At 44.7% G+C, this 26,829-nt stretch overlaps 2 protein-coding genes across 2 annotated transcripts; both read left to right on the forward strand.

Moving 5' to 3' along the window:
- Positions 1-203: 203 nt before the first annotated feature.
- LRRC8E (leucine rich repeat containing 8 VRAC subunit E) lies at positions 204-13,076 on the forward strand. The gene is made up of 3 exons (XM_054978423.1): positions 204-434; positions 6,898-7,040; positions 9,273-13,076. The coding sequence occupies exons 2-3, from the start codon at positions 6,903-6,905 to the stop codon at positions 11,523-11,525; spliced, it is 2,391 nt and encodes a 796-aa protein (XP_054834398.1). The 5' UTR covers positions 204-434; positions 6,898-6,902; the 3' UTR covers positions 11,526-13,076.
- Positions 13,077-22,873: 9,797 nt separating this feature from the next.
- LOC129327584 (volume-regulated anion channel subunit LRRC8D-like) lies at positions 22,874-24,019 on the forward strand. The gene has a single exon (XM_054976337.1). The coding sequence runs from the start codon at positions 22,874-22,876 to the stop codon at positions 24,017-24,019; it is 1,146 nt and encodes a 381-aa protein (XP_054832312.1).
- The last annotated feature ends 2,810 nt before the right edge of the window (positions 24,020-26,829 follow it).

Here is a 26,829-nt window from a genome sequence, read left to right on the forward strand (position 1 = left end):
GGTCATCAAAACCCTTTACAGCCACCACACACACATTATTCATCTGCTTCATACGTGCCCGCCCAGCTCCCGTGTGGAAATCAGCCGCGGAAGCTGGGGTGGAGGTGGAAGCTCTCCAGTGGGTGGTTCCCCAGTCTCCGGCCGTTCCGCCTTGCGTGGGCCGTCGGGGCGGATTCCTCTCGGCTTCTAGTCGGCGACAGCGCCCTGCGTTTGCCTCCCTCCCTTCCCAAAGCCACCTCAGGGCAATGGGGAGGAAGGCAGCAGCGCCGGGAGAGAGAGGCACTCCACTGGAGGAAGGCGCGGCGACTTGCACGGGGCGACGCCGGGGGAGCCAGCGAGGGCCATCGCCCAGCCGAGGGGGCCGGAGAAGGAGAGCGGGAGCAGGTGCTGCAGCCCGACCGAGACCGGCGGCTGCGGGAGTCCAGGAGCCACAGGCAAGCATCGGGCGGCAGCCGCGGTGGGGAGAAGGTCTGCCTCCTCCAAGGGGCGTCGGTTCTGGAGCAGATCTTCGTTCTTCCGAGAAGGGAGGGCCTGGCTCCAAGCCAAAGGAGCCGCGTTTTACTCCCCAGGAAGTTTGCATGGAGAAGGAGGCAGAGGAGAGCTCCGGATTGGCGGCCCGAGCCATTCCCGCGGATTGACTTGTTCTGAGCCTGGGTGGTTGGGCCCGCCGCTCCCACAGCCAATGCTCGACGGGGGTGGGGGTGGAATTAGGGCCTGGGAGAAACGAGCGGTCGGACGAGTGCGTGGGGCTGAGGGGGCTGCGTTCTCAGCCAGCCCTCGGGAATCAGGCCGAGAATCGTTGCCCCAGCGTTCTCCCCTTAAGTAAACGGGAGAAGGTGGCGGTCTTCTTGGGATTTTAGCGCCAGTTTGGGGTTAGGGGGCACGATTCTTCTCTGAGGGAAGAACGGGAAGGGCAAGTGGATGAAAGGAGCAGGCTGGAGAGGGGGAACTCGTCCGTCAGGTCTTTTCGCCTAGTTACGCCAACTTGCCTTAGTTCTGTTCCCTCGGGCTCTGGAAGCCCTTAAATCTAAGTGAGATTGGGTTGGGAGATTACTCGTTGGTGAAGGGCCCTCAGTGTGCGCAGGCTCCCGGCGGCCCTTCTTACTCTTGCTTCACGGCGAAAACACTCTCGTCGGATGGTGGCACCTGCCAATGGGGACTGGGTGCGGGGGAGAATGGCTATTTATTGATTTGGTAAATTTTTATTCTGCCTTTCCTTGAGAGACCTCAGAGCCTCGCGTCTGATTCTACCTTCCCCATTTTATCAGTCGTGTTAGGTAGGTTAGGCAGAGACAGAAACTAACTCGAAGTTACTTGCCCAAGTGAGCTTCTGCGGATTTGAACCCGAGTCTCCCAGGTTCTAGTCCGATAAGCTAACCTGTAAACACGTTACAGAGAACGGTATATATTCTGCAGTTACCTGCCCACATCTGTTTATAAGAACAAGACAAAGCATGCTGCATTCACTTTAAAAATGGGAACCAGTACCTAGACACATGTAAGATTTAAATTGCACCTTCAACTCCACGTGTGGAATGTAATGCCTCGCGTGTACACGGATTCTACACCCAGGTATACAGAGATCCTGACTCTCCAGCAACAATTGAACAACTCTATAGCAGTTTCAAGCTGGAGAGCTGTGGGAGAGCCAGGGAAAGCAGATGAGTTACAGAGGCCTTGAGCTGTGGCAGGCGAAGGGGCTGGCAGTTGCAAGAAAATGGGGGGGGGGGTGCTGAGCACGTGAGTTCGAACAATGATTCTGTCAAGCAGGTTGCCTTCCAAACTACTATTTTTCCAAAATATTGTGATTATTCCTCAATGGTTCCTAGACCGGAGATCTCTTTGTCACCTTGATCTACATTCGGAGCTAATGACCGATATCTATTTCTCTGGCTATATAGATAGTTATCTGGAGGGAAAGGGGGAATAGATGTATAACATCATAAAAGAGTAAGATTAAAATTATTACAGTGGAACTGCGGTGGGAGATGGAGGAAAAGGCCCAGAATTCGGCAGCCTCCCGCAGAGAGAGAAAAAGGACGCCGGCAAAGACAATGCGCTTAACTGCTTTGCTCTCAGCAGAGCTGCTAAATTTCCCTAGGAGATGGGAAGGGGCGGAGCAGGAGACATTGGCGGTCCAGTAGCGAGATAAGCAGAAAAAGAAGGGGGAGGACGAGAAAGGCGGTCGGTGGCGCCAGCTTCCCGCCGTCTTTGCATAGGAGCCTTTGCGCATGGGAGCGTTTTCTGCCTGCCCGTGGGGGAGGCTTGAGCATTCTCAACGGGCAGAGCTTGGCAACAACTCGTGCCTTTAAAAATGTGACGAGTGTAGCCAGGAATTGGTAACACACCTTGGGTGCGTCGGAGCAATATACCCACAAGTTGATTAATTTGAAGTTCAAAGGGAGCGTCGATCCCCGGAGAAATGTGGAATGTATTGCCATACTCCACAAGGGAACCAAGATGGGCGGGGGGGGGGGATAAAAACCTATATAGTGAGCATGGCTCAGAATTTCCCCTACTCATAAGGCACCACCATTTCCTCGTTGCTCTGCTTGCATCGAGTTGCAAAGTATCCAAGTTGTAGTATGTTTATTATTTTATTTTTTAAATTTATAATCTGCTCTCCCCGCAAGCGGGCTCAGAGTGGGTAACATCAAGTAATAAAACCACATTAAAACTCAAAATTCAGTACAAGAAGGCAGCAGCTCTACACAGCAGCCCTTACTGCCAAACTCAATCCAATACATCCCATGGGGTGGGAGATGGTATACAACATTAGGCGGGTCGGAGGACAATGGGGGAGGGGTTACGATCTCTCCCTCAACAGGAGACAGGCAACAGGAGCTCGCCCATGCCCCAACCTCAGTAAAGAATTCCTGAGTCCCGTCTTAGGAAATGATTGCCCATTTGTGGGTGTGTGGTTCCAGAGATCAACACCAAGGATCCATAGCACAAATACTCAGTTGTAGAAAGCTTCCTATGGGGTGGCCAGGCACAGAGGAGGAGTTCCCCCCTCCTTCATTTTCACTGCTTTACATCATACTTGAATGGATGCACACCTCTGGCCTTTTGAAGCCTCCCGGCTCAGCCCCAGGGGGTGGAGGGATCCGGTACTTGATCTGTGGGAGGAGCTTTGCTGCTCACTCTGCCGCCTGTTCCACCAAAAGATCTGAGCTTGGCGGCTGAAGGGCGGGGATTTGTTTGCTTCTGAGAGAAGGCCTAGCTAGAGTTAGCAGCAGGAAGCTGGAGAACTTGGTTTGCTGTGGACCAACAACAGGAAGCAATCCGTGGTGTGCTCTTTTTTTACAACCTGTATCTTCAAAAGCTGGCAGAGACCTTTCTGTCTGCAGGAACCAGGCCGAATACTTCTCAATAGCTTCAGAAGGTTAGCCATATTTAAGCCTGTTGCAACAAAAAAATGAAACCGGTGCCTTGTGGCACTTTTAAGACTAACATTTTATTCCAGTATAACATTGTATATTTGTTTATCTGTATATACCCTGCTTTTATCCCCAAAGCAGCTTCCCACATTGTTCTCCCCGCCTCTGTCTTATCCTCATAACAACCCTGTGAGGTAGGTTAAGATGAGAGAGGTTGATTGGCCCAAGGAGGTTCACAATCCACTTCCTCAAATGCAATAAGTGGCTCCTCACTAGACTGAGCTTTTTATGTAGGAGGCATTTAAAAAACAGCACTGTCAAGAAGCCACAAAATACAGGAAGTACAGAATGAACTATAATTATGTAAAGTTCAAAGCTAATCAAGAACAATACAGATACCATTAACTAGTTATTCTAAGCTGGTTAACATCTGTGATGAGTGAGGAATTCCATGTTTTGCTAAGATAGTTAACTCTTACAGTAAATCAAAAAATCCAGTCCCCGTTCAACCCTGGCTGCCAAGCCCCCAGATTAAAGGGGAATGGTCACATGGCATTGTGCTCATTCTCAGTGTGACTCATTCTGTCCCCAGGGCCTTCCCCTTTAAGAATGGAGAAAAACTAAGCCTGTTTTTTTCTAATTTAAAGGGGATGTTTGAAGCTGCTCTGGGGCAAGTGTCCATGTGGACACACCCTCCATTGCCTATACAGAAAGGCAGTGGACCTTCAGAATGGTGCAGGGCAGCTCTCAACTGTACACCCCTTCTTTTAACCCTTTAAAGGGTTTTATTGCTCTTTTCCTGCTGACCCAGTTTGTTGCAGTATGGTATGGTGGAAAGGGGGGCTTTTAGGGCCATGGGGGGGCATGCAGTCGCCACCACACTTGTGCTTTTCTGCAGGTGTCACTGAAGAAAAGGGTGGGTGGCAGCATGAGGACAAGGGTGTGTGCCCAGTTCTCAGGCTGTTAGTTAACTGTTGATGTCAGGCTGACATCAACTGTTCTAATTGTTTGTGAAAGAAGATTTTCTTACCAGGCCTTCTAAACACAATCTCATGCATAATTTTGTGTCATAAATAACAGATCTGCATAATCACATGAGATGATCTCACATACATGTGAGCTTGTACGTATGCTGAGAAATTGTGATCGGTTGGGGTTTCCCAGCACATCTGCAGGTAATGCAGGTGCACTGAAATTTACAAAGTAGCCCTAAAGCGAAAATTTAATGACCAGATTCCATGGTTGTCCAGTCTGCTGTAATGCTGCCCTCTGGTGTTTGAAAATCAGGCACTGAAGTCCTTTTAACATGCCCCCATCTCTCTCTTAAGTAGAATGACCCGGGGGTGAACCAGTCATACTAATGGCCAAATTAACATATTGTAGCAGGATCTTAATATTATGTCCAAATTAATGTATTATATTATATATTAACGTATTTATGTCCAAGTTAACGTATTATAGCAGGGTATTAATCTTTTGATATAGTCATGTTAATAACTATATTGAATAATGGGCTTGGAATGTCAGCTTTGAAGATGATATAAAACCGTATGTTTTTTTCTCAGTGTTACAGTTGAATTAATATATGGTTGTATTATATTCATTTTTTCTTTTTCTTTGTTCTGTTTTTCCAATTGAATGTAGAGGCAGAGGAAAGAAAGGATATTCAATGATAATACTGCTCAGAAATATTTTCATTTTGGATTGCTGGGGTAAACTAATATTGAATGTCGAGGGAGGTGGGTAGACTGAACTCTCACCTCCTTGGTTACCTTTGGCACCTTCTAAGCCATTCCTCTGATATGTGTGAGCAGACTAATGGTGTGAGAGCCCAGCTACTATGGCAACCAGAATCTCAAAGACTGTTCTGTTCCATGTTGGCCGAGACTAGGCCCTGGGCAGGAATACTGCTGTGAGATTATACAGGTCTGGTTCTGCTGGGAACCCTGCAGAAGACTTCATTCCAGGCTCAGATAACTCATGTAATTCTTACCTCGGGCTTTCTGACACCCCATTCTAAGTCAAAAGAGCAGGATGAGGGAACTCTGTATAAGCTATACCAAGCAAGATCAATATATCTATTTCAGTACATCAACAGATTAGATTTTTCTGCTGGTGTTGGATGTCAGATCCACCGTCACCATGAGTTCTCTGTTTGGGTGAGTGAGGACGAAGAAGTTACTGGTGTGCATCTAGATCTATTTGAGAATCTAATACAGTCACAAGTTCACTGAAAGCTCTGTTGGTATCACTTTCACCTTCCATTAACTACAGAGATGTGACACTGTCAGACTCTACATTCAGGAAAGTAGCTGGCCTTCCATGCTCAGCAGCAGGGTGGTGATGGTGGCAACCTACTGGCCTCACCCTGGCTATGTTGTTTCTGAGGCCAGAGGGAGAAGAGGAAGTCGCCAGGGCCAGCTTCATTGTCCTTGGATCCAGCTCCAGCAAAGAGCCCCCTCTTCCCATTTAGGAGCTGCCATTCCTGAGGTTCATAACAACAGCCATCCTTCCACAGTAACAGCCATATTTCCACGTGGGGCAAACTAGTGATCTGGATGGGATAGTGTGCCCTCTGGCCCTTGCCCTGGCTACATCCCTGACTCTACTGGCTAATGGAATGACCTTCCATGTCATTTTGAGAATGGTACTAGAAACTTACCACCCTCAGGATGAGAACCTGATATCTTGTTTATCCCAGGCCCTTCATGATGCCAGTCCAAAATTTTGTTAGCAAGTAGTACTGACACAGTTCTAATCTAGCAACCTCAGTCAAATCTATGAGCAGTATCTATATACGGTTGGGTGAGAGATTCATAGGGTTGCCAGAGACCACTGAAAAGCACTAGTCACATCTTTATTTTCCCATTTAACTTTTAAAAAATCTTCCAATTTAATAATTAGGACCCCCCCCCCCATATTAGGTAATATGAGTGAAAATGGCTGCAGCTTTTTTGTAGGCCACACACGTTAAAGATCTGTGAATAGCATTGTTACTAGTATAAAGCAGACATATGGAAGGGGAGGGAAATCTGGATTGGGCCACAATGTGTATATTTCCCCCAGTGTTGCAAACAGCAGTTCTGGTGGATCATTTGAAAACTTAACTTCCCTTCCCGTGCACCACAGTACCAGTCTGGACAGAGGGCTTTCCAGTTGCTCTTTACCAGTACAGTCACATGGGACAGCCATTCACAGATTTCCCACCATCTCATCTAGTTTGAAAAGAGACAGCCTTGAGAATTCCTGTGTCTCATTTCTGCTGGCCAAGTACTGTGTGCTTCTCTACTTCAGAAGCGTTTGCATTTCAGTACCAGATGAGGGAGCACACTTAGCCCTTGGCCCTTATTTGTCTGTAGTAGAATTATTTAAAGGTGAGCAGCCTGGAGTATACGATGCACAAATTATAGGCTACAGAACCTACCGTGAGCCACACTGATTAAAACAGGCTTTCCCGAGGAAGAGAGACTGGTCAGAGAGACTCGCGCTATTCTAATTCCTTGCTATTTTTTGGCAGGCAGCATGATCCCAGTAGCTGAATTCAAGCAATTCACAGACCAGCAGCCTGCCTTCAAAGTTCTCAAGCCGTGGTGGGATGTCTTGGCTGAGTATATCACTGTCGCCATGCTGATGATAGGTGTTTTTGGCTGCACTCTGCAGGTGAGTAGGGTGGGGGGCACTATATAAAACTTCAACAGGACTGCAGTGCCATTGGCATCCTCGGGATATATTGCACTGGCTTTTATTGGTAGCAAAGGGGGTTCAAAAGGTTGGAGACTCTGGGCAAGTGTGGAAAAAATCATGACCATAACTTTAATCCTTCAACTCGCCTACTTTTAGCTATTCAAAGGTACCTGCTCCATAAAACAATGCTGCCCTTTCTCCCTTGTTGTTCCTTATACCTGGAAGTGCATTCCTTCCCGAATACCTGCATGATGCCATCTCTCCCTTCAAATCCCTCCTCAAAAGCCACCTTTTCCATGAAGCTTTACTTAAACTAAGTCTGTATACATCCAAGTCAAATTAATGCATATTCTTTCCATGAAGGGAACTCCTACCCTCTTCCCTTTTTTTGTTGTCCCCTTATCTCAAATTTTGGGTTGTAAGATCCTTGGGGCAGAGACTTGTCTTCTTGCACTCTGAAAAAGCACCATGTACATTAATAGAACTATGTAATAAATACATACACAACTGATGGCCTACTGCAGGGATGAGCAACTGGGGGGGGGGTTGTTCTGAGACAAAGTCGGGGAGAGGGGATCCCTTACAATGACATAATTACCAGAGAAAGTCAGGCAGGCCACTTAGCAAACAGAAATTACTCCCATCTGGAAATAAGAGATTATGAGTTAGAACAACACTTCAGGAGAGCAGCTGTTGTCGCCAGAACTCCATCCCCATTATCCTAGACTTGGGAGATAGTTCCTTTCAAGAGTTTCCTTGTGGGGTGGTTACTGTTCACTAGTAACCACCCCACAAAAATAAGTGTGCTGTAGTGGTTAGAGTTTCAGACTAGGATATGAAAGACCCAGCTTCAGATCACCACTCTGCTGGGGAAGATCACTGGACGACTCTGAACCAGTTACACACTCTCAGCCCAACTTACCTCAAAGGATGGTTTTAGGTGGGTAGCTGCGTTGGTCTGCAGTAAACAGCAGTGGCACTTTAGAGACCAACAAAATTTTCCAGAGTCTAAGCTTTCAAGAGTCAGAGCTCAATTCTTCAGATACCCCCTTTCTCAGACACGAGTAGGAATGGAGATCCCTGAGCCAGGGATCTCCCAGTCAAAGGTGAGTGGGGGGTTACTAGGGAGGGCATCATGATGTAAAGGTACAATGCAGCTTGATTAGATTGGAGGGGTGTAGTAAAGGAAGATGTCAGGATGTAAAGATATAATGAAACTTGAAAAGAAATTGGCATCTATAGTGAAATATGAAGGGTGCCTGAAAGCTTACATTCTACAAATCTTGTTGGTCTCTAAGGTGCCACTGTACTCAAACCCCGTGCTACCTCAGAGGGTTGCTATGAGGATGAAATTGAGGAGAGAATTATGTAAACTGATTTGGGTCCCCATTGTGGAGAAAGACAATGTATGAATGAGGTAATAATAAATATAATTGAAAATGGGGAGCAGGTAATACGTAGGTTGGTAGGTGGGTGGAATGGAGAGAAGGAAGCAGAGAAAACGGGGGATATGGGGTTTGCCAGGTGGAAAGAAATAGAATGGGGAGTGGGATACAGGGGGACATCAGCAAATTGTTGTGGGTTCTCCACTGTGCATCTGGGCCTGACCTGGCAACCAGCTCCATACAACTAGGCCATAGTTTTCTCAGGTACAGGCTACTGGGGGAGGGAAGAAAGGAAAGCTGAGGACTGGGGAGCGGAATAAGATAGGTTGGCTGGTGGGTGGGAAGGAGAGAAGAAAGCAGGAAAAGGGAAGAGGCTACAAGGGTTTTCAGGGAAGGAAAAGAAAAAATAGTGCATTAGGGAAAATGAGATACCCCCTGCAACTCATTCCAGGACTCCATAGATCTATATCTATATCTGGCATGAATTAATTAAGATTTATTTGTACTGGGGTGCAAATCTGTTCTCTTATATGATAGGGATAAATCATGAATGCAAATTGTGTATCAAAGTCATGAAACGGGCTTCAAGTACAATTAAAACATGGTATTTAGACTCTGATTAAATGAAGGGGGATCCAAAGATATTCCCTGCCAGAGGTACCATTTGGTCTAGGGCAAGCTTGGCTTCTGCTTCATTCCCGCCTCATTCTGCTGCACTTGTTTAGTTTGAGTTGATCCAGAGCCCAAGCTTATGTAAACTATTTTACTCTCCTGCATTCTGTGATGTATCATGTTCTCTCTTTTCTCCAACATGGCATGGCAGGTGACACAAGATAAGATCATCTGTCTTCCCAACCATGTCCCCAGTGGTACGTCCTTTGCTGATGTCACTTGTGAAGACTTCACCAAGAAAATAATAAATGCCTCCGAGACAACTGAGTCCCCCACATACCAAGAAATGAGTGGATTACGAAACAATTTAGACATCCAACAGTACAGCTTCATCAATCAGATGTGCTATGAGACAGCCCTCCATTGGTATGCCAAGTATTTCCCCTACCTCGTCGTTATCCACACCCTCATCTTCATGGTGTGTGCTTCTTTTTGGTTCAAATTTCCTGGTACCAGTTCCAAGATTGAACATTTCATCTCCATCCTGAGCAAGTGCTTTGACTCACCCTGGACTACTAGGGCCATCTCAGAAGTCTCTGTGGAAAACCAGGACAATGCCAGTCCAGCGAAGAGGGATCGGAGAAGGAAAAGTAGTGCTCCCAGTGAGTCTCTTGAGCTTAACACCACTGGAGGGTCCATTGCAGATAAGAAGGTTGCAGAGTCCACCCCCATTAGCCTCCTGGATAAAAAAGAAGGGGAGCAGGCCAAGGCTCTCTTTGAAAAAGTGAAGAAGTTCCGGCTCCATGTGGAAAAAGGAGACATCCTTTATACCATGTACATTCGCCAAACCATTCTCAAAGTCTGCAAGTTCTTAATCATCACTGCCTATAATGCTGCACTAGTTCACAATATTAGCTTCATAGTGCCATGCACTGTCAAGATGGAAGACATGACCGGCTATGACCATTTCTGCTGTAATCACACCAAAGCACATCTGTTCTCTAAGCTAGCCATCTGCTACATCTGCTTCCTTGGCGTATATGGCATGACCTGCCTCTACACTCTTTACTGGCTCTTCCACCGTCCGCTTAAAGAGTACTCCTTCAAGTATGCACGTGAAGAGACGGGCATCAGTGACATTCCTGATGTTAAGAATGACTTTGCTTTCATGCTCCACCTTATTGACCAGTATGATTCTCTCTACTCCAAGAGGTTTGCTGTTTTCCTCTCAGAGGTCAGTGAGTGCAAGCTCACACAGCTCAACCTTAATCATGAATGGACAGTAGAGAAACTGCGTCAGAAGTTGCAGAAGAACCCTCATGGCCGGTTGGAACTCCACCTCTTTATGCTTCCCGGATTGCCTGACACCATCTTTGAACTGACCGAGGTGGAATCCCTGAAACTGGAGCTCCTCAAAGATGTTACATTCCCAACTTCAGTGACTCAACTGGTCAATCTCCAGGAGCTTTCACTGATCAACTGCCCTGTTAAACTGCCTTTTACTGGTCTTTTATTCCTCCGTGAACAGCTGAAGGTGATGAATGTAAAGTTTGATGAAATAAAAGATATACCACTGTGGACCTACAATTTGAGAAGTCTGGAAGAGTTGCACATCTCAGGGGTTTTCAGCCTGGAGATAGGACGGGCAGGGACTTTAGAAAGCCTGCGTGAACTAAAAAACCTGAAGACTCTGGAGCTGTATAGCAATATCTCAAAATTGCCTCCCAGTGTAACTGATGTTGCCAGTCATCTGCAGAAGCTCATAATCCACAATGATGGGACTAAATTGGTGACCCTCAATAATCTCAAGAAGCTTTTCTCTGTCCAAGAAGTAAAGCTCATAAACTGCAGTTTGGAACGCATCCCTCATGCCGTCTTCAGCCTGGTGAATCTGCAGGAGTTGGACCTCAAAGACAATCAGCTACATTCCATTGAGGAGATCCTCAGTTTCCAGCATTGCCGCAAGCTAACCTGTCTCAAACTTTGGTGCAATCACATCACCACCATCCCCGATCATATCCGCAAGCTCAAGACTTTAGAACGCCTTGACCTCAGCCATAACAACATCGAGATCCTCCCTCACCAACTGTTCCAGTGCAGTAAACTGCGTTATTTGGATCTTTCCAACAATAACATCCGGGTCATCCCCATTGGAATGGGAGCCCTATACAACCTTCAGTATTTTGCCATTTCTCACAATTCCTTGGAAGCACTGCCTGAAGAACTCTTCTTCTGCAAGAAACTCAAGACTCTGAAAGCTGGATACAACAAACTGCATCGCCTCTCTCAACGTGTGGGCAATCTGACTTTGCTCACCACACTAGAGCTGAAAGGGAACCAACTGGACTTCCTGCCCCAGGAAATTGGCACATGCCGCTCCCTCAAGCGTGCTGGTCTGGAGGTGGAAAGCACAATCTATGAGTCGCTGCCTTTAGAAGTTAGGGAGAAGTTGGAAGAGGAATGATGGGAAGAGTGGGATTATCTCAAGGATTCACTATGCAGACGTGGAGCGAATAGGAATCTTGCTGAGCTGTCCTTAATGTTTGGATATCTTACTTCATTATTTCTCTCTTCTCCCATTCTGTTTGTGGGGCAGAACTGGTAAAGCAAGGCAAGCAGATCTCATTCTTAGGCGGGCAAGAGAGAGGAATTGAAAACTTCCACCTTTGTAAGGAAATACCAGCATTCACTGGAGACTTAACAAAAGACATATATAGACTCTTCTTAAAAAAAATTTTTTCAGTAGCAGGAATTACTAATGAGAAAGAAATGGCTGTGCCAGACCAAATCTTCATTAGATTTTTTAAATTATAAATGTGTATGTATTTGTAAAATAGTCGGAGGCTGTGTGAACCTGTTCATATTGATTCACCTATCTGTCCGACCACTGATGCTATGGTGTCCAGATGCTACCTTTTTGAGATGATTAAGAAATAATTTTTGTAGGTTCATTAACCTATGTACAGAAGTGGGGGAGTCAGGAAAGCCCTGAAGTGGGAGATAGCCTAGCTGCATCCCCTGCCGGGTTTCGTTTCTAAATGTTGAGGGGTTCTTCAGCACTGGAGAGCTGAGACACGAAATCTTCCTGTGCTGGTGGCCTCTAAGCACCGCTGGCATGACATATTTGGGTCATTCCCGATTTCTGCTTGTGGCCTATTAATATCAAGGTGACTCAGGCAGACCTGCTTCACTGTATAGGCTAAATTCTATGGCCTTTCCTGTTCATTCCCACCAACTGGGGTGAGCAGTACCTGAGCACCTCGAATCCAGTCTCTCTTGCCATATGCCTCCTCAGCATTGACTTCCTCAATTCTCTCAATCGCATATAATCTCATTATGCTCCATGTTTGAAGAAGAGTGCTACACTGTTGACCCCGTTTTCACTTGAGCCATGAGACATTCACCTCCATTCATTTTCTAGCACAGAGTCATGGAAAATAACACTAGGTGTCATTTCCATAGAGAAAGGGTTTTTTAAAAAAAATGTTAGAGGTGCCTAGTACATGATGGGTTTGAGTGTAAAGGGAATGTGAACATGTTTCCCCAATCAGCACAGGCAAACTTCTATTTTGTCCTTTCCAGGTACCAGCAGTATGACTCCAGTCTCTGAGACGCAAGTAGTTTCCCCTCAGGCCTACACTAACGCGGCCATCTCTTCCTAGAGAACCCCAGCAGTGCATTTCCTGACCTCTTCTGGGAGTGTTAGCACCAAGAGTAGAGGGTCACTGCTCCCTCGGAAACAAAGTACCCCAATGCTAGTTCTTGGTAGCCCACCTACTGGCAACAGCATTTCATATCCAGTTGTAGAAGGCTTTTAAAGAATTTACTGAAGGTAGGAAAGACAACATAGAAAGAATAAAGGAAAAAATGAACATCTGCAAAGTGAAACGAAACTGCATTCCACCACTGTAGTGCAAACTTCTAGCTCACAGTTGGTTACTAGACTACAGATGTAGTAATTGTCTGCCAGTATACTAGCCTGTGGAAAAAATGGGACATCTCATGATCATCCAAAATGAAAGCTGTTAAAGTAATCCAAACTATCTAGTATCTCCCTGCAGTGTTTATTGATGTAGTCTCTTTGTCCCTAGAAATCCCACTATCAAACCCTCACCCAACTGCTTGAGTTCAGCTTGTCTACTTCCAGGTCACGTATAAAGGGAGGGTTAAACAATGGTTTCAGCATCTCTTGTTTAGTCTAGAAGAGACCAATCCAAGAGGGGGGAGAGACAAAGAGAGGGGAAGAGATTGGTTGAAGGTAGCAATTATTGTTTCAGAATGACAAACTAACTAAGCCAACTGAGCAATGAAGGCTGCAGTCTTACACACACTTGCTCCCAATTAACTCCATAGGACTTACTTTGAAGTAAACATGCAAGGAATTAAGTTGAACTGTTGCAAGTGGACCAGTAACTGAAGTGATGTCCTAACACATCCACATTTCTTTTGCCAGCACTATCTGAAGGTCTACAACAATGCCTTAACTCTGAAAGAAGCAAGATGTGCCTCACATTAACACAGGCAGCGAACAAATGCTGCTTTAGCACTTGGTATGCCTTGTTCTCTCATGCCCAGGTGTTTGGAGCAGCCAATTGGGAACATGTAGTTATGGACAGGGAAGCAAGCTGGCCATGAATCACAGGGGAAAACAAACCAAAACAGCAACTTTTGGATTGTTTCCAACGCCACTGCCCACCCCCCACCCCCGTAGGAGGTTTCTCTGCAATGAGATTGGTGCAACTCTGGCCTAATATACATGAACACTTCTGAGTGCATGTTTAATACAGTTAGTACATCACCAGTGATATTAATATCTGAAGGTGTGTCAAGTGTTTTATGTGATCAAGCACAGAAGCTCACACACATGCTGCCTGAGCCAAACTATTGGTACATCTAACTCAGTGCTTTCTAATCTGACTGATAGTGGATTTCCAGGTTCTGAAGCTGAGATCTTTCCTGACACTGGCGACCTGAACTCCTTTAACTGGAAATGCTAGATACTGAAACTGAGAACTTCTGCAGGCAAACCATATGTGCTCTCATTCTGCCATTAAACTTGTAAACCTAGGGCTAGTCACTATCTCTCAGGATAAAGTGTGGAGGGGAAAGTTACCTATGTTAGTGGTTCCCAACCTTTTTGACATGGTGACCCACAAGTCCAAATTTACTTCATACTGTTGACCCATCCAGGGCTGCCCCAAGTGATTAAGAAGGTGCAGGGTGGGGCAGGGCTGAAGAAATGAAGGAAATGGCAGATGTTTGCAGAGATGAGTGGGAAGCGGCTAAGCACAGCACATCTCCCACAGTAGGTAGAGGGTAGTGAAGCACTGTAGAGGGCTGAGTAAGAGGTTGGGCTGCTGAAGGAGTAGCATCAAGACAGCCTGAACTCACACACACCTTTCCTCCTCACTTTTCCATGTGCTGAACTGCTCCTACAACCTTTCCCTCACCACTTCCACCTAATACCATAAAAGTTACTATTTGTCAGACAGCTCTCCCCTTGTTATTGTTGCAAAGGAGGGTGAGGCAAGAATGCGAGAAGCTGGAAAGGAAGAAAAGAGAAAGAAGGGCCAACAAGGCAGGAGCTGCCATTAGGGATGGCTGGTCTGCAACCCCCTTTGGCAACCCATAGACTGGGAAACACTGATCTATGTAACTTCCTTGGAGAAAAGGCAGGTGAAATATGTAACAGAACTGTACTATTTTGTGTGTGTGTCTGCCATCAAGTCGCAATTGACTTATGGCGACCCCAACAAGAGGCTGTCCCATTTGGATACGTAATATATTGCATCCTATTGCCACCTAGTGGTTGGCTCTATATGAGAAACTTAAAGAAAAATTTAGTAATAAAAACAAAACTCAAATCATTTGTTTGAGGCAGGGTATGGACATTGCACTAGGCAAAGGTTTTCAAGTGTCCTACAAAGCACAGCTGTTCAAACTTCACTGGAGACTTATCTGAAGAAATTTAGAAAACTGCACATTAGAAATGAGCAGGATAGGAGCACACAGCCTCCCTCTATCAGAAGAGAGGCAGGGGTGTGTGCTTCTGTTAGTACTCCTAGACCTGTAAATGGCTTAAAGGTATCCTTAGTGATCATGGTGTCCTTATGGAGTATTTGCAGGATTAGGCTCAAGATGTCACCTATTTTAATTTTACTGTATAGGATGTTTGTGCATTTTTCACTGTTCTAGCTAACTTACAGTTTTTAGATTTGAAGGATAACATGAATAACATAGTTTGTAAAAATTATTCTCTGTGATGTTCAGAACTATTCTAGAACATGCGTTTAGACAGCATGAATCAGGTTTAGCAAAGTCACGTGTTGGCCTATGCAACAACACCTATAAAACTGGTTATATAACCCCTGAATCTTTCAGATTTGGAACTGAGCAAAATCTGCCCACCCACCTTTTTTTGGAAAAGCTCTGGGTAAGAAGCTTTGAAAATTAAATTTCTTTCTTAAAATCATAGGTAGAATCAGAATGACATGTATACTGGTACAGGATTGATTTCTATAGGGTATGTTTTGTTTAATCAGATCTACAAACAAGCATTTTTCACTGTTTTAGCTAACTTATATGAACACATGAAAATGCCCTTATACTGAATCAGATCATTGATCCATCAGGATCATTTCATAGAAAAAGAGCTGCAGGAACACATTAGCATAACTCATTAGCATATGCCACGCCCCTTGACATCACTGGAAGTGTGTTATTTGCATTACTGATTTGCATATGTCACACCCCCTGACAAAACCGTTCCTGGCTGTTTTGGACCCAATCCTGGCCATTCAGGGCCAAAATTGGGCCCAAATGGCAAAAAGGGGCTGAAAATGGCCAAAAAGGGGCCCAAAATGGTCAGGATCGGGCCGCTGCTGAGTGGGAGAGTGATCCACCACCCGTCAGAGGCCCGATCGTGGCCATTTTGGGACTAATCCTGGCTGTTTTGGGCCCATTCCTGGCCATCCTGGGCCCAAATTGGACCCAAAATGGCTGAAAGGGGCCCCAAATGGCCAGGATTGGCCCCGATCCTGTTTCTGTCCCAATCCCAGCCGAAAAGGGCCTAAAATGGCAGAAAGTGGTCCTTTTGGGCCCAGATCGGGGCCAAGACAGCCCGGACTGGGTCGGTGCTGGGCAGGGAAACCCTCCCCTACCCAATCCCAGCCGTTTTGGCCCCAATCGTGGCCCAAAAGGTCCCAAAATGGCTGGAAGTGGCCATTTTGGGCCCGGATTGGGTCAGTGCCGGGTACTGACCTAATCCAGGCTGTTTTGGTCGTGATCTGGGCCGTTTCAGTCCCAATCCAGGCCGAAAAGGGCCCAGAATGGCCAACATTCAGATGGACAGGGCCACCAGACAAGTGACCTCTTTGGAGAACTGCTGGAACGGTGTTCCGGCATGTTCCCCCTCAAAATGAGCCCTGAGTATTGTCTACTCAGACTGGCAGTGGCTCTCTAGGATGTGAAGCAGAAGTCTTCTTTCACATCACCAGCTATCTGATCCTTTCTGGTGATTGAACCTGGGATCTTATGCACACCAAGCAGATGTTTTATACCACTGAATCACAGCCCTGTACCTGATTAGATTATCTTTAAATAAAAAACCTATTTAATACATTGTTTATCAGCTGGGAAATACAGGGTTTCACTTTGAACCTGGAATAAGTAAACAAACCTCAATATCTCCTTAGATATTGAGCACTGTGCATTGCAAAGCTGAAAAGGAAGCATTCAGTTACCAAGCAACACTGTGATATAGTAGTTAATGCATTGCTGTAATTCAGACAAAGATGTTCCAATTTCCATGTGGCTGTTTAAAGTAATGCCTCCTCACTGGTCTGTCCAAGTGACCACCACAGAGGCACTATTTTGAAGTAGTTCTAATTCTTTCTGTGGGAAAGATCCCAGAGGTTGTAGCTGGGAGACTATTGCTCTTTTCCATGGAACCCATCCATTCTGATACCATTCTGGCTCCAATGCTTTTCATATCTATGAAGGGTCAGCAATGATTTGGATGATGGTCAATAAATTACAACTCTGTCCAGCCAAAACAGATATCAGTAAGAGACTAACATAATCCTATGCAAGGTTACTCCACTCTAAATCCATGGAAATCAATGAAATTAGACGGCAATATTAAGCACACATAGCACTGGGAATAAGTATACATGCTTATGATTGCACTGCAGAAGAACCAGTTAGTAGGAGAAATTCTGTTTTAATAACATTAATAATAACAACATTCAATTTATATGCTGCCATTCAGAATGACTTAACACCCACTCAGAGCAGTTTACAAAGTATGTTATTATTATCCCCACAACAACAAATACCCTGTGAGGTGGATGGGGCTGAGAGAGCTCCTAGAAGCTGTAACTGACCCAAGGTCACCCAACTGGCTTCAAGTGGAGGAGAGGGGAACCAGTTCTCCAGATAAGAGTCCCACATTCTTAACCACTACACCAAAATACCTTTTATATGGTATTAGGCTCTTCCTGAAATGTGGCAGTGGTGGAAAGGGGGTTGTTTGCCATTACCTGCCTCTGTGTAGCAACCCTGGACTTTCTTGGTGGTCTCCCATCCATATACTGACATGGGGTGACCCTACCTAGCTTCTGAGATCTGATGAGATCTGGCCCACCTGGTCCATTCAGACTAACAACTTTCCTAAAATATAGGAGTTCACTATATGAAGGTTCTTTTTTGAACCTGCTTTGCTTCTGCAACCCCAGATAGCAATTGTGTGACTAGGAGCATCTTTTATCAATTGAGGGTGGTCAAACACTACTGACACCACCACTATCATTCATGCCTTTGTATCTTCTAGGCTTGATTAGCGTAATGTACTCTGCATGAGGCTGTCTTTGAAAATTGTCTGGAAACTTCAGCTGGTCAAAATGCTGCTACCAATTTCTTGATGGGTATAATCATGAAGGAACATCTAAAGATTTCCAGTTACAATTCAAGGTGCTGGTTTTAACCTTTAAAGTTTTAAATAGAATGGCCCAAGGTATGAGAAAGTTATATTGTTGAAGGCTTTCACGGCCGGAGAATGATGGTGGTTGTGGGTTTTTCGGGCTGTATTGCCGTGGTCTTGGCATTGTAGTTCCTGACGTTTCGCCAGCAGCTGTGACTGGCATCTTCAGAGGTGTAGCACCAAAAGACAGGGATCTCTCAGTGTCAAAACTCTCTCAACTCTATGAGAGAGTTGTTTTTTGCCCCTATATAAACCCTCCTGTTTTAAAACAAAAAAACAAATGAAGCCTTGTTCAAGATTCCACCTCAAGTAGATGCAAGATTAGCACCAGGAGTGGGGCCTTATCAGTGATAGCCCCGCACTGTGGTGCTCATTCCGCTGAATTTTTGAGGGGAATTCCCCTTTTCTTGCCTTCTTCCAGGGACCAGTAAAGACTTTTTTTTTCTGGGCATTTGCCATCTAACATCAGATAGCAAAATTTAAACTGGATTTTTCTGTTGTTTATTTCTTTATGCTGCTGGTTGTGATTTTACAATTATTTTTTATGATGTTTTTATTATTGTTGCAACCAGTTTGAGAATTTAACTGCAAAATAAAGAGATATTTTAAAAAATGTAAAACATAAAATGGGGCAGGGGGAGGGAACTAAATATGCTGCCTGAGCCCTTCAGAGTTTAAAAAATAAATGTTTTAATAATAGCATTTGTTTATAGGTTTTTGTTAATCCCTTTCTTTTCTATCTTCATATTGAATCACAGAAGAGGCAATAAAAACATGGAGCAAATTATAACTGGCAATGATAACTCTGAAAGGAAATGAGCCTAGCGTCCTGGGCAACTAGCCTTGTTTTTCACTCCAACCCTTTTCTCCAGCATGCGGTTGCCATGGAGATGGGATAAAGCCACTTGCTTTGAGAACTATAGTAAGAGTTCTGTGCATACTCAAAGCACAACCAAAGGAGAAACGGCCTGAGAGAAAAGGATCCTCAGAGACTGACAACAGCAGAACAAAGAGAATACGTGAAGGAGAATATCACATGCCTGCAGGTGAGGGATGAGAGTTGTCAGGTTGGAAAAGAAAGTAGGACAGGCTGGGGAGGGAAGCTGGCCTGGCACACAAACTAAGACCAGGCCGTATAACCTCATCCCAACAAAGTTGTGTACATGCACAACTCTTCCTTCTAAAGGATATTTAAGGATAGTGGGAAGCAGAGAAAACATTCTGTAACAGCTAAGCAGTTGTGCCGCAACTAGCAAGAGATCAGTTTTATCACCAGAGCAGTTACCCATTGCTACTCAATGAGGCAGATTCATCAGTTAACCTGGGCAAGCAGTGGCAGCACTTAGCTGTAGAAAATGTTTCTTCAACATTTTGGGGGGGGGGGCAATGTGATGACTGTAATGACAGATCCAACCTTTAGACTAGCCACTGGCAAACAAGGAAGAAACATATCTCATATGGCTGAGAGTTAGACTTGTGCCCTGCAATGCTGGCAGTGGCAAAAGGATGACAGGGGTGAAAGCTTTAGGTTGCCTTTTAAAAGGCTGGGATTTGACCCCTCTTACAATTCTCAGCATGAAGGAACAAAGTGCTTAATTTACCAATTTCTTCCCTGTTCTTGTGGGCATTTAAAGTAATAGTCATTCTTCCACCTCTCTGTGGGAGCTCACTACAGCAAGACTGTCTCCCACACTGGATATCAAGTGTGTATATATATATATAAAAGGCTGGGTGGAAGATACATCTTGTGGTAACGATATTGTGTAGGGCAGGCACGATACTTTGTTACCTAGGGTTACATTAGACCTACATCTCCCCTCAGAGTCATCTCTCCCTCAGCTGTCAACTTCCTCCCTCTTTCCCTTCCACCAACCGACTCTCTCTCTAAATCAAATTCTACTCTGGAAATGGCCCCTCCACATTGCAGCCCATAGAAAGTTAAATCCACAAACAAAACGGTGTTTCTCCACATCTCTTAACAAGACGTATCCAGGAAAGGCACCCTTACTGAACCCAGTTCTAGTTTGTATGTCACGGGGTGCTGCTGAGAGCTTCCATTAGAGGCAGTTTGCAGAAAAGCACATTTCTAAGCTCTTCCATCTTGCTTAATGTCTGTTTCTCTTCATACTAAATAATACTAATACTACTACTAATAATAATGGTGTATGTTGTATGCTGTTATCATTAATAATTACTAATAATAATACCAATAACAACATTCAATTTATATACTGTCCTTCAGGGCAACTTAACACCCACTCAGAGCAGTTTATAAAGTATTTTATTACAAAGTATGTTGTTATTATCCCCACAACATTACACTTTGCATACAAATGATACTAAAATAAATAAAGAAAAAAGTGAAAATTGTACTAGAATAAAAGTTAAAAGCAAGTTCCCAATTACACAGTCAGTGTTCGTTTCTTGGGATTTACAAAGGCAGACAAATAGCAGTTCATGAAAATAACTTAAATGGTTATCAGAGCTGATTTATGCTGGCTGAATTTCACAAGGTCACTAATTGTGCTTTAGGATAGTGAAAAAGAGAAATGTCTGATTCGAGTTGTTACAGAAAATTATAAGCAGACTTAATGAGCCATAACTGATACAGGCTAACATATACCATGTACAATTTTCATTGGATTTCATGATAAACTAATCCAAATAAATAGGACCATGCAGCCCAGTACATAAAAAATTTCTGTCTCCTAGTTCTTGTCTAGCAGAGCCATATTGAGCCCAACTCAGTACATTGGTTCAGGCTTCTGAGATCTCACAGGCCCAGTTTTGCCTTGTCACCCTGGGAGTGGAATGTGCAGCTCAGTTAATTAAGTGCAACTGTGAGCTGTTGCCCATGCAAGGTGTCCTTGAGATACAAGCGAGTCTTGGCTCTGCATGTCTTCCTTCTCTGTTCTCAGGCAAGCAACGCTGATAGCAAGTGTGCCTCTAATTGGCTAACACCCATAAAAAAGATGGCTCCTTGCTGCACACATCATCACGCTACACACTCTCACTGAGACTTTGTTGGATCGTTCTATGCTACCTAGGGTTGCCAGGTCCCTTAAGCCCCCGGGCGGGAGACTGGAATGCTGACACCTTGCACCGGCTCCAGAGCTCTCCATCGTGCACACGTGTAGTACGTGTGTGCTCCTGGTGTGCGTGATGATGTCACTTCCCGGAAGTGACATCATCACGAGGGTCAAAGGGCAGCCTGGGAGTGCGCACACACTCCCCAAAGGGCTGAATCGGCCCCCTCTGTGGGCCCAATTGCAGGGTGCAGGAGTGCACTGCAGCAGGGTGCGGGGGGACACCGCGCTGCCCAGGGTTCCCCTGCGCCACTAGGGGGCACCCTAGGGGTGCGTCCCCCCACTGGCCAGGTAAATGGGGATGGGGGGAGGAGGTGGGAGCAGGGATCCCCCTCCCCCAGCGGGGGAATGGCAAGCCTAATGCTACCTTATTCCATCAGCATGTGAGAGACTTTGCTCCATGCCAGGCCTGAAATGACCAGACCTGCCTGGCATGGTTTATGGACTTTGTTTGTGAGTATGAGCCTCAAGCCTCTTCAGAGAAATGCAAGTTAGCAAGCTTATGTTTTTAGTCAGATAAGTTTAGTAAAGAATAGACAAGTTGTTTGTTATTTTATTGCCTTTTTGCTTGTGCCTTAGTAGAGTGATTCCTGCAATCCTGCATACACTCTTCTAAGCTAATAAACAACTCTCTCTCTCTCTCTCTCTCTCTCTCTCTCTCTCTCTCTGGTATATATATGGTATATATATATATGGTATATATATATATGGTATATATATGGTATATATATGGTATATATATATAAAAAAGCCTGTGTCTTGAGTCACTGACCAGCTGTGTGCAAATCCACCCAAAGAAAGAACCCAGAGACTGGTATATCTCAAGTGAAACAGGTAGTTCAAGCTGCCCAGGAGGGATGTTAGGGGTCTGAGTGGCTGTGAGCAGCCCTTGGAACGGTGGCCAGGGGGTTGAATGCCTAGACAGTTCTGTGATGACAAAAGCTAGAAATGATACTTGTTCTTTCAAAACAGGGTGGGGAAGGTTTTCATTTGGACAACCAACAGTCAGACGTCGTGAATGAGCCTTTGATTATGATTAAGAAAACAAATCTCTCTTGTGTAAGGATGCCAGGCAACTCTCAAAAGACTTCACTTCAGGAGCTACAGTTCTTTATTGATAAGATGCCAGTTTCATGCTCTTACGCCATCCCTGCTAGGACTGGCAGCTACAGACAAGCCTAAAGCAGATAAAGGTTCCCCATGGCTACTCCTAATTCCCCCACTCCTCCTTCTAACAGTCCTCAACTCTGCCAGCAGGAAATCAGGCTGTGGGATTCATAGACTTCTCAAGGCCAGGCAGGTTCCCAGACTGGGGAGAGATTACAGCAGGAATCAACAACCACTTCCCATTCTCAGTTTCCCACCCCAGTGACAGAATCACAGACAGAATCACTACAATCGCATCAGCTTCAGCTGCAGGGGCATGACAGGTGATCCTGAGCACCTGACATCCTGTTCCTCTTCATCACTTTCCCTCAATTGCTTCCCTGAAATGGATGGAGCATGCATTCACTTGTAGCCTAGGAGGTGGAAAAATTCCTCTTCCAGTGACAGTCCAGCCTATTCCTATGGTTCTGAATGTTTCAGAATTCTGTTTTTTTTTTTAATTTGCTGCAAACCTCTATCCATCTCTGAACAAGATCCAAACTCAAAGGTGGAACCACCAATTATTCCATTAGATTTACTATAATTCAGTGCAATGGCCAAAACCTTTACTAAATTCCTATTCTCTATTTTTTCCTAGCTATGTTTACTCTGACAGAAGTGACATTTCTCAATGACAGCCATGTCCGTTTCCAGACTCTAAAGCCTTGGTGGGATGTCCTGATGGACTTCTTCGTACTGCTGATGCTGATGGTTTCTCTGCTCTCAGGCACTCTGCTAATATCTGTTGATCAGATGACCTGCTTGCCGCTGAATAACAGGCTCAATGAAACCGTAGCAGCTATGACCACCCCTGGAATTGCAGCTCATGCCACCAGTGATGCATTTTCTGCTGCAAACAGTGGCCGCTCAATCAAACTTGACTACCAGCAGTATCTGTATATCAGCCATATCTGCTATCAGAAAGCTTTGCCCTGGTTCTCCAAGTACTTTCCTTATCTGGCACTTGTCAACTCTCTGCTCTTGATGGCAAGCAGCAACTTCTGGTTCAGGTATCCTAAGACTTCATCGAAGATTGAACACTTCTTATCCATCCTCAGGAAATGCTTTGAGTCACCTTGGACTACTAAGGCTCTCTCGGAAATGGCCTGCCAGCATTTCCTTGGCCTGTCCAAACCTTTCAACATTGGAGTGTGTCAAGAACAATTCATTTCTCCTTCATCCTCTCCTATTCTAGACTGGAAGGACAGGGAGCAGGCCCGAGCACTCTTTGAAAAGATCTGCAGATTTAGGACACACACTGAAGGTACCAACTTGATTTACATGGTTTACACAGGGCAGACCATTTTCAAAGTTGCAAAGATCCTAACTGTACTAGGCTATACCTCCATCTTTGTAGGGGCCATCTCTTTCAAGCATATTTGCTGTCTGGACACAGAAAACTTCACTGGCTACTCTACTTTCCTTTGTACCCACAGCTTCGCTTTCATCCTGCAAAAGTTGATGGCTACCTACCTAATATTAGTAGTCCTCTATGGGGTGGTTGGGGCTTACCCACTTTTGTGGCTAACGTGGCAGCCACTGCAGAAGTATTCCTTTAAGCAAGTGCAAGAGAAGAGGGGCATTTGTAACATTCCAGATGTGTACAATGACTTTGCTTTCTTGCTGCACATGGCTGATCAGTGTAACCAACTGTATTCGTGGCGGTTTACCATTTTCCTTTCTGCTATGAGTGAGAGTGGACTGCTGAATCTTAGCCTTGATCATGAGCTGCTGCAGCATGCATAGCAGCAACTTTAGAGTAGATAAGAGTCGCAGAAAGCAAAGGTTCCGAAGCTTGAAAAGATCCCAGAATGGAAGTTGCCAGATGTATGAGAACACTAACTGAGCAACACCCCCATCAATCCTCATTGGTCTATTAACATGCTATGCTAACAATACTAAGACTAGCTAAATCTCTCCTGGAAGATGGAAGTCATAGAGATCCTACAGAAGTTTAGCCAACTTTTAGTATTCTTAAGAAGTTTAGACAAATTCTTGTTGCTTTTAGAGAATACCCTCTTCATCTGCAGTTTCGGATCAAAGTGATGTCTCTAATCTGCCCTTTCTGAGCTAAGTGGTTGAGAGAACAGTAGCTGACCAACTCCAGGCCTTCTTGAACAACTCTTGTGCTTTGAACCATGTTCAGTCTGGTTACTGACTTGAGAGCTAAGCAGGGTCCGCCTAGGTTAGTAATTGGATGGGAGATCTCCAACAAAGACCAGGGTTCCAGAGGCAGGCAATGGCAAACTACCTCTGTTAGTTTCTTGCCTTGAAACACCCTGGAGTCACCATAAGTCAGCTATGATTTGAGGGCACTTTCCACCACCACAGGCCTGTCTGTGGGATGGAGGCTCTAGTTGTGGACCTCCACCTGAATGTAGATAAAGGCCACGCTTCATTGTTGCTCCTCCCAGATCTATCTGCAGTCTCTGACACAGTAGACCATGCCATCCTGTTGAGGCATTTGGAGGCTGAAACAGGTATCGAGGGATGTGACTTTAACTGGTTTAAATCATTCCTCATAGGATAGTCTCGAACGGTTGCTACTGAAGACCAGCTATCCTCAGTGTGGGAATTATCTTGTAAGGTACCACAAAATACAATCTTATCCCCCCATGTTATTCAACCTCTATGTAAACCCTTTAGGAGAACTCATTCATAGCTATGGAATTGGATGCTATTAATATGCGGATGGTACCCTGCTCTCTATCTTGTTATCCAAATCCCATGGTGATGCAGTAGAGGTACTGAGTTGCTGCTTGACAGCAGCGGTCAATTAGTTAAAAGCAAACAAATTGAAATTCAACCCAGACAAGATGGAAGTGATGCTGGTTGGAAAAACAGAGATCTTTAAGGACATTGTGCTTCTGACCTTTGAAGGAGTTCAGTTGACCCTGGGTGACATAGTTAAGAGACAAAGGAAAACCAAGGGGTCCTCCCCCTGCTTTTATATAAAAAAGCCAAATCTATGCACTCTATTGAAGATGAGTAGATGTTGAGAACACAGCATTCCATATGAAGAACATCTTTTCTGATCTCATCTGTGTGATAAAAACTTAGTGTCCCTTGCTATGGCACAGAATAACTGACACATCCATCTTTACGATGAAAGTCTTATATTCAGATCACATGAGCTATAAAAAAGTGCCATTTAGTATATACCACAGAAACTAACTCAGCCATAGAGCCCTAATTCAAACTTCAGCTGGGTGGTTTGGGATTATGACGATTTAACTGAGATATTAACAAAGAAATCAAGTTGTGCACACTATTCTTACCACATCATCCGTGTAAATATAAAGAGCATTCACAAATAAAGATATAAAGGTTATAAATTTTTCTCCACATAATCTTTTCAATTTTCAGTTAAAAATCATCAGAAATTTGCATTTTCATCCTTGGGTCTTGGGTAACTGTACTGGGCAATACCCTTTTAGGTACTAGAAATACATCAAAGTGATCCATTTTCAAAAACCAAATGAACTGTTTGAAAAATGTTTCTGTATAGTTCATGCAGAAATAAAATAGCATGTGCAATGTTAAAATAGCCTCACCTGCTGATTGTAATGCTGGTAATTAGATGCAGTCTGCAGATATACAGACATGCATAACTTCACCAAAGAACACCATCTAACACATATTTGGGTACAAAGGAAGATACATGTTTTAGTTTGTTGACAGATGAAAGCAAATCTTCACTGTACAGTGAAAATTGTATCCATATTTTTCAACATTAATATATACTGGTCTAAAACACCACTTTCTTATTTTGTACATAAATTGGTGTTCTTCCCGAGCACTGCATTTGAAAGTGTCATGTACAAATGGATTTTTATCCATTTGAAAAGATGTATGCCATCCAGGAATAGTTTCTTCAACATTTTTAGAATATAGAATGCATTATAATTCTAGTATGTCAATTATTTCTATTTTTCATATCAATAATGTGTAAGGAGGGCAATAATCAGAGTGAAATGCATACTTAAGTGAGGTAAAGGGTGTATGTCAAAGAAGAGCCTGGCCACTTTTATATATGAAAAGGGTTGAAAAGTAGTTTTGAGGGTTTTCGTTTTTCGGAGGTGGGACGTTCAGACAATAAGGTCTGAGAAAAAGCACTTTCACTCCCCATCCGCCCCTTCGATCAGGCTCTCTGAAAATTCCACCGCGCAAGGTAGCGACAAACGGGAAAAGTCAAGGGACAGGCAAACACTCGCTGTGTAAGAAAAGCGAGCCCCGCAGCTAAAATACAAGAAAAAAGGTGTTCAGGGATACGGATTCGTTTTCGCCGGGCCTCATGACACGAGATCTTATTTGTTCTTGAAGGATCCGTCCGTTAGAGAACTTTTCTGTTCCATTACCCATCACGCTATCTATCAAATATTAGTAGATGCACGCATGCGTTGTGATAGATCTCCAGGCTGTACTGGTGGGAGTGGATAGATGCAGCGTAGCTGCTGAGGTCGGCAACGTTGCACAACCCTGCGCATGCGCGAGAGGAAAAGCTGTGAGGCAAAACAAGCATTGGGTGAAGGGAGGGGGTAGGGCGAGCTACGGTG

This window comes from Eublepharis macularius, chromosome 4 (assembly GCF_028583425.1).
Source record: "Eublepharis macularius isolate TG4126 chromosome 4, MPM_Emac_v1.0, whole genome shotgun sequence".
NCBI lineage: Eukaryota > Metazoa > Chordata > Lepidosauria > Squamata > Eublepharidae > Eublepharis > Eublepharis macularius.

Excerpts from the sequence above, each read along its gene's own strand:
- LRRC8E (XM_054978423.1), top strand. The coding sequence starts at position 6,903 with ATGATCCCAGTAGCTGAATTCAAGCAATTCACAGACCAGCAGCCTGCC. Across the intron at positions 7,041-9,272 it reads TTTTTGGCTGCACTCTGCAG|GTGACACAAGATAAGATCAT; the intron begins GTGAGTAGGGTG and ends ATGGCATGGCAG.
- LOC129327584 (XM_054976337.1), top strand. The coding sequence starts at position 22,874 with ATGTTTACTCTGACAGAAGTGACATTTCTCAATGACAGCCATGTCCGT.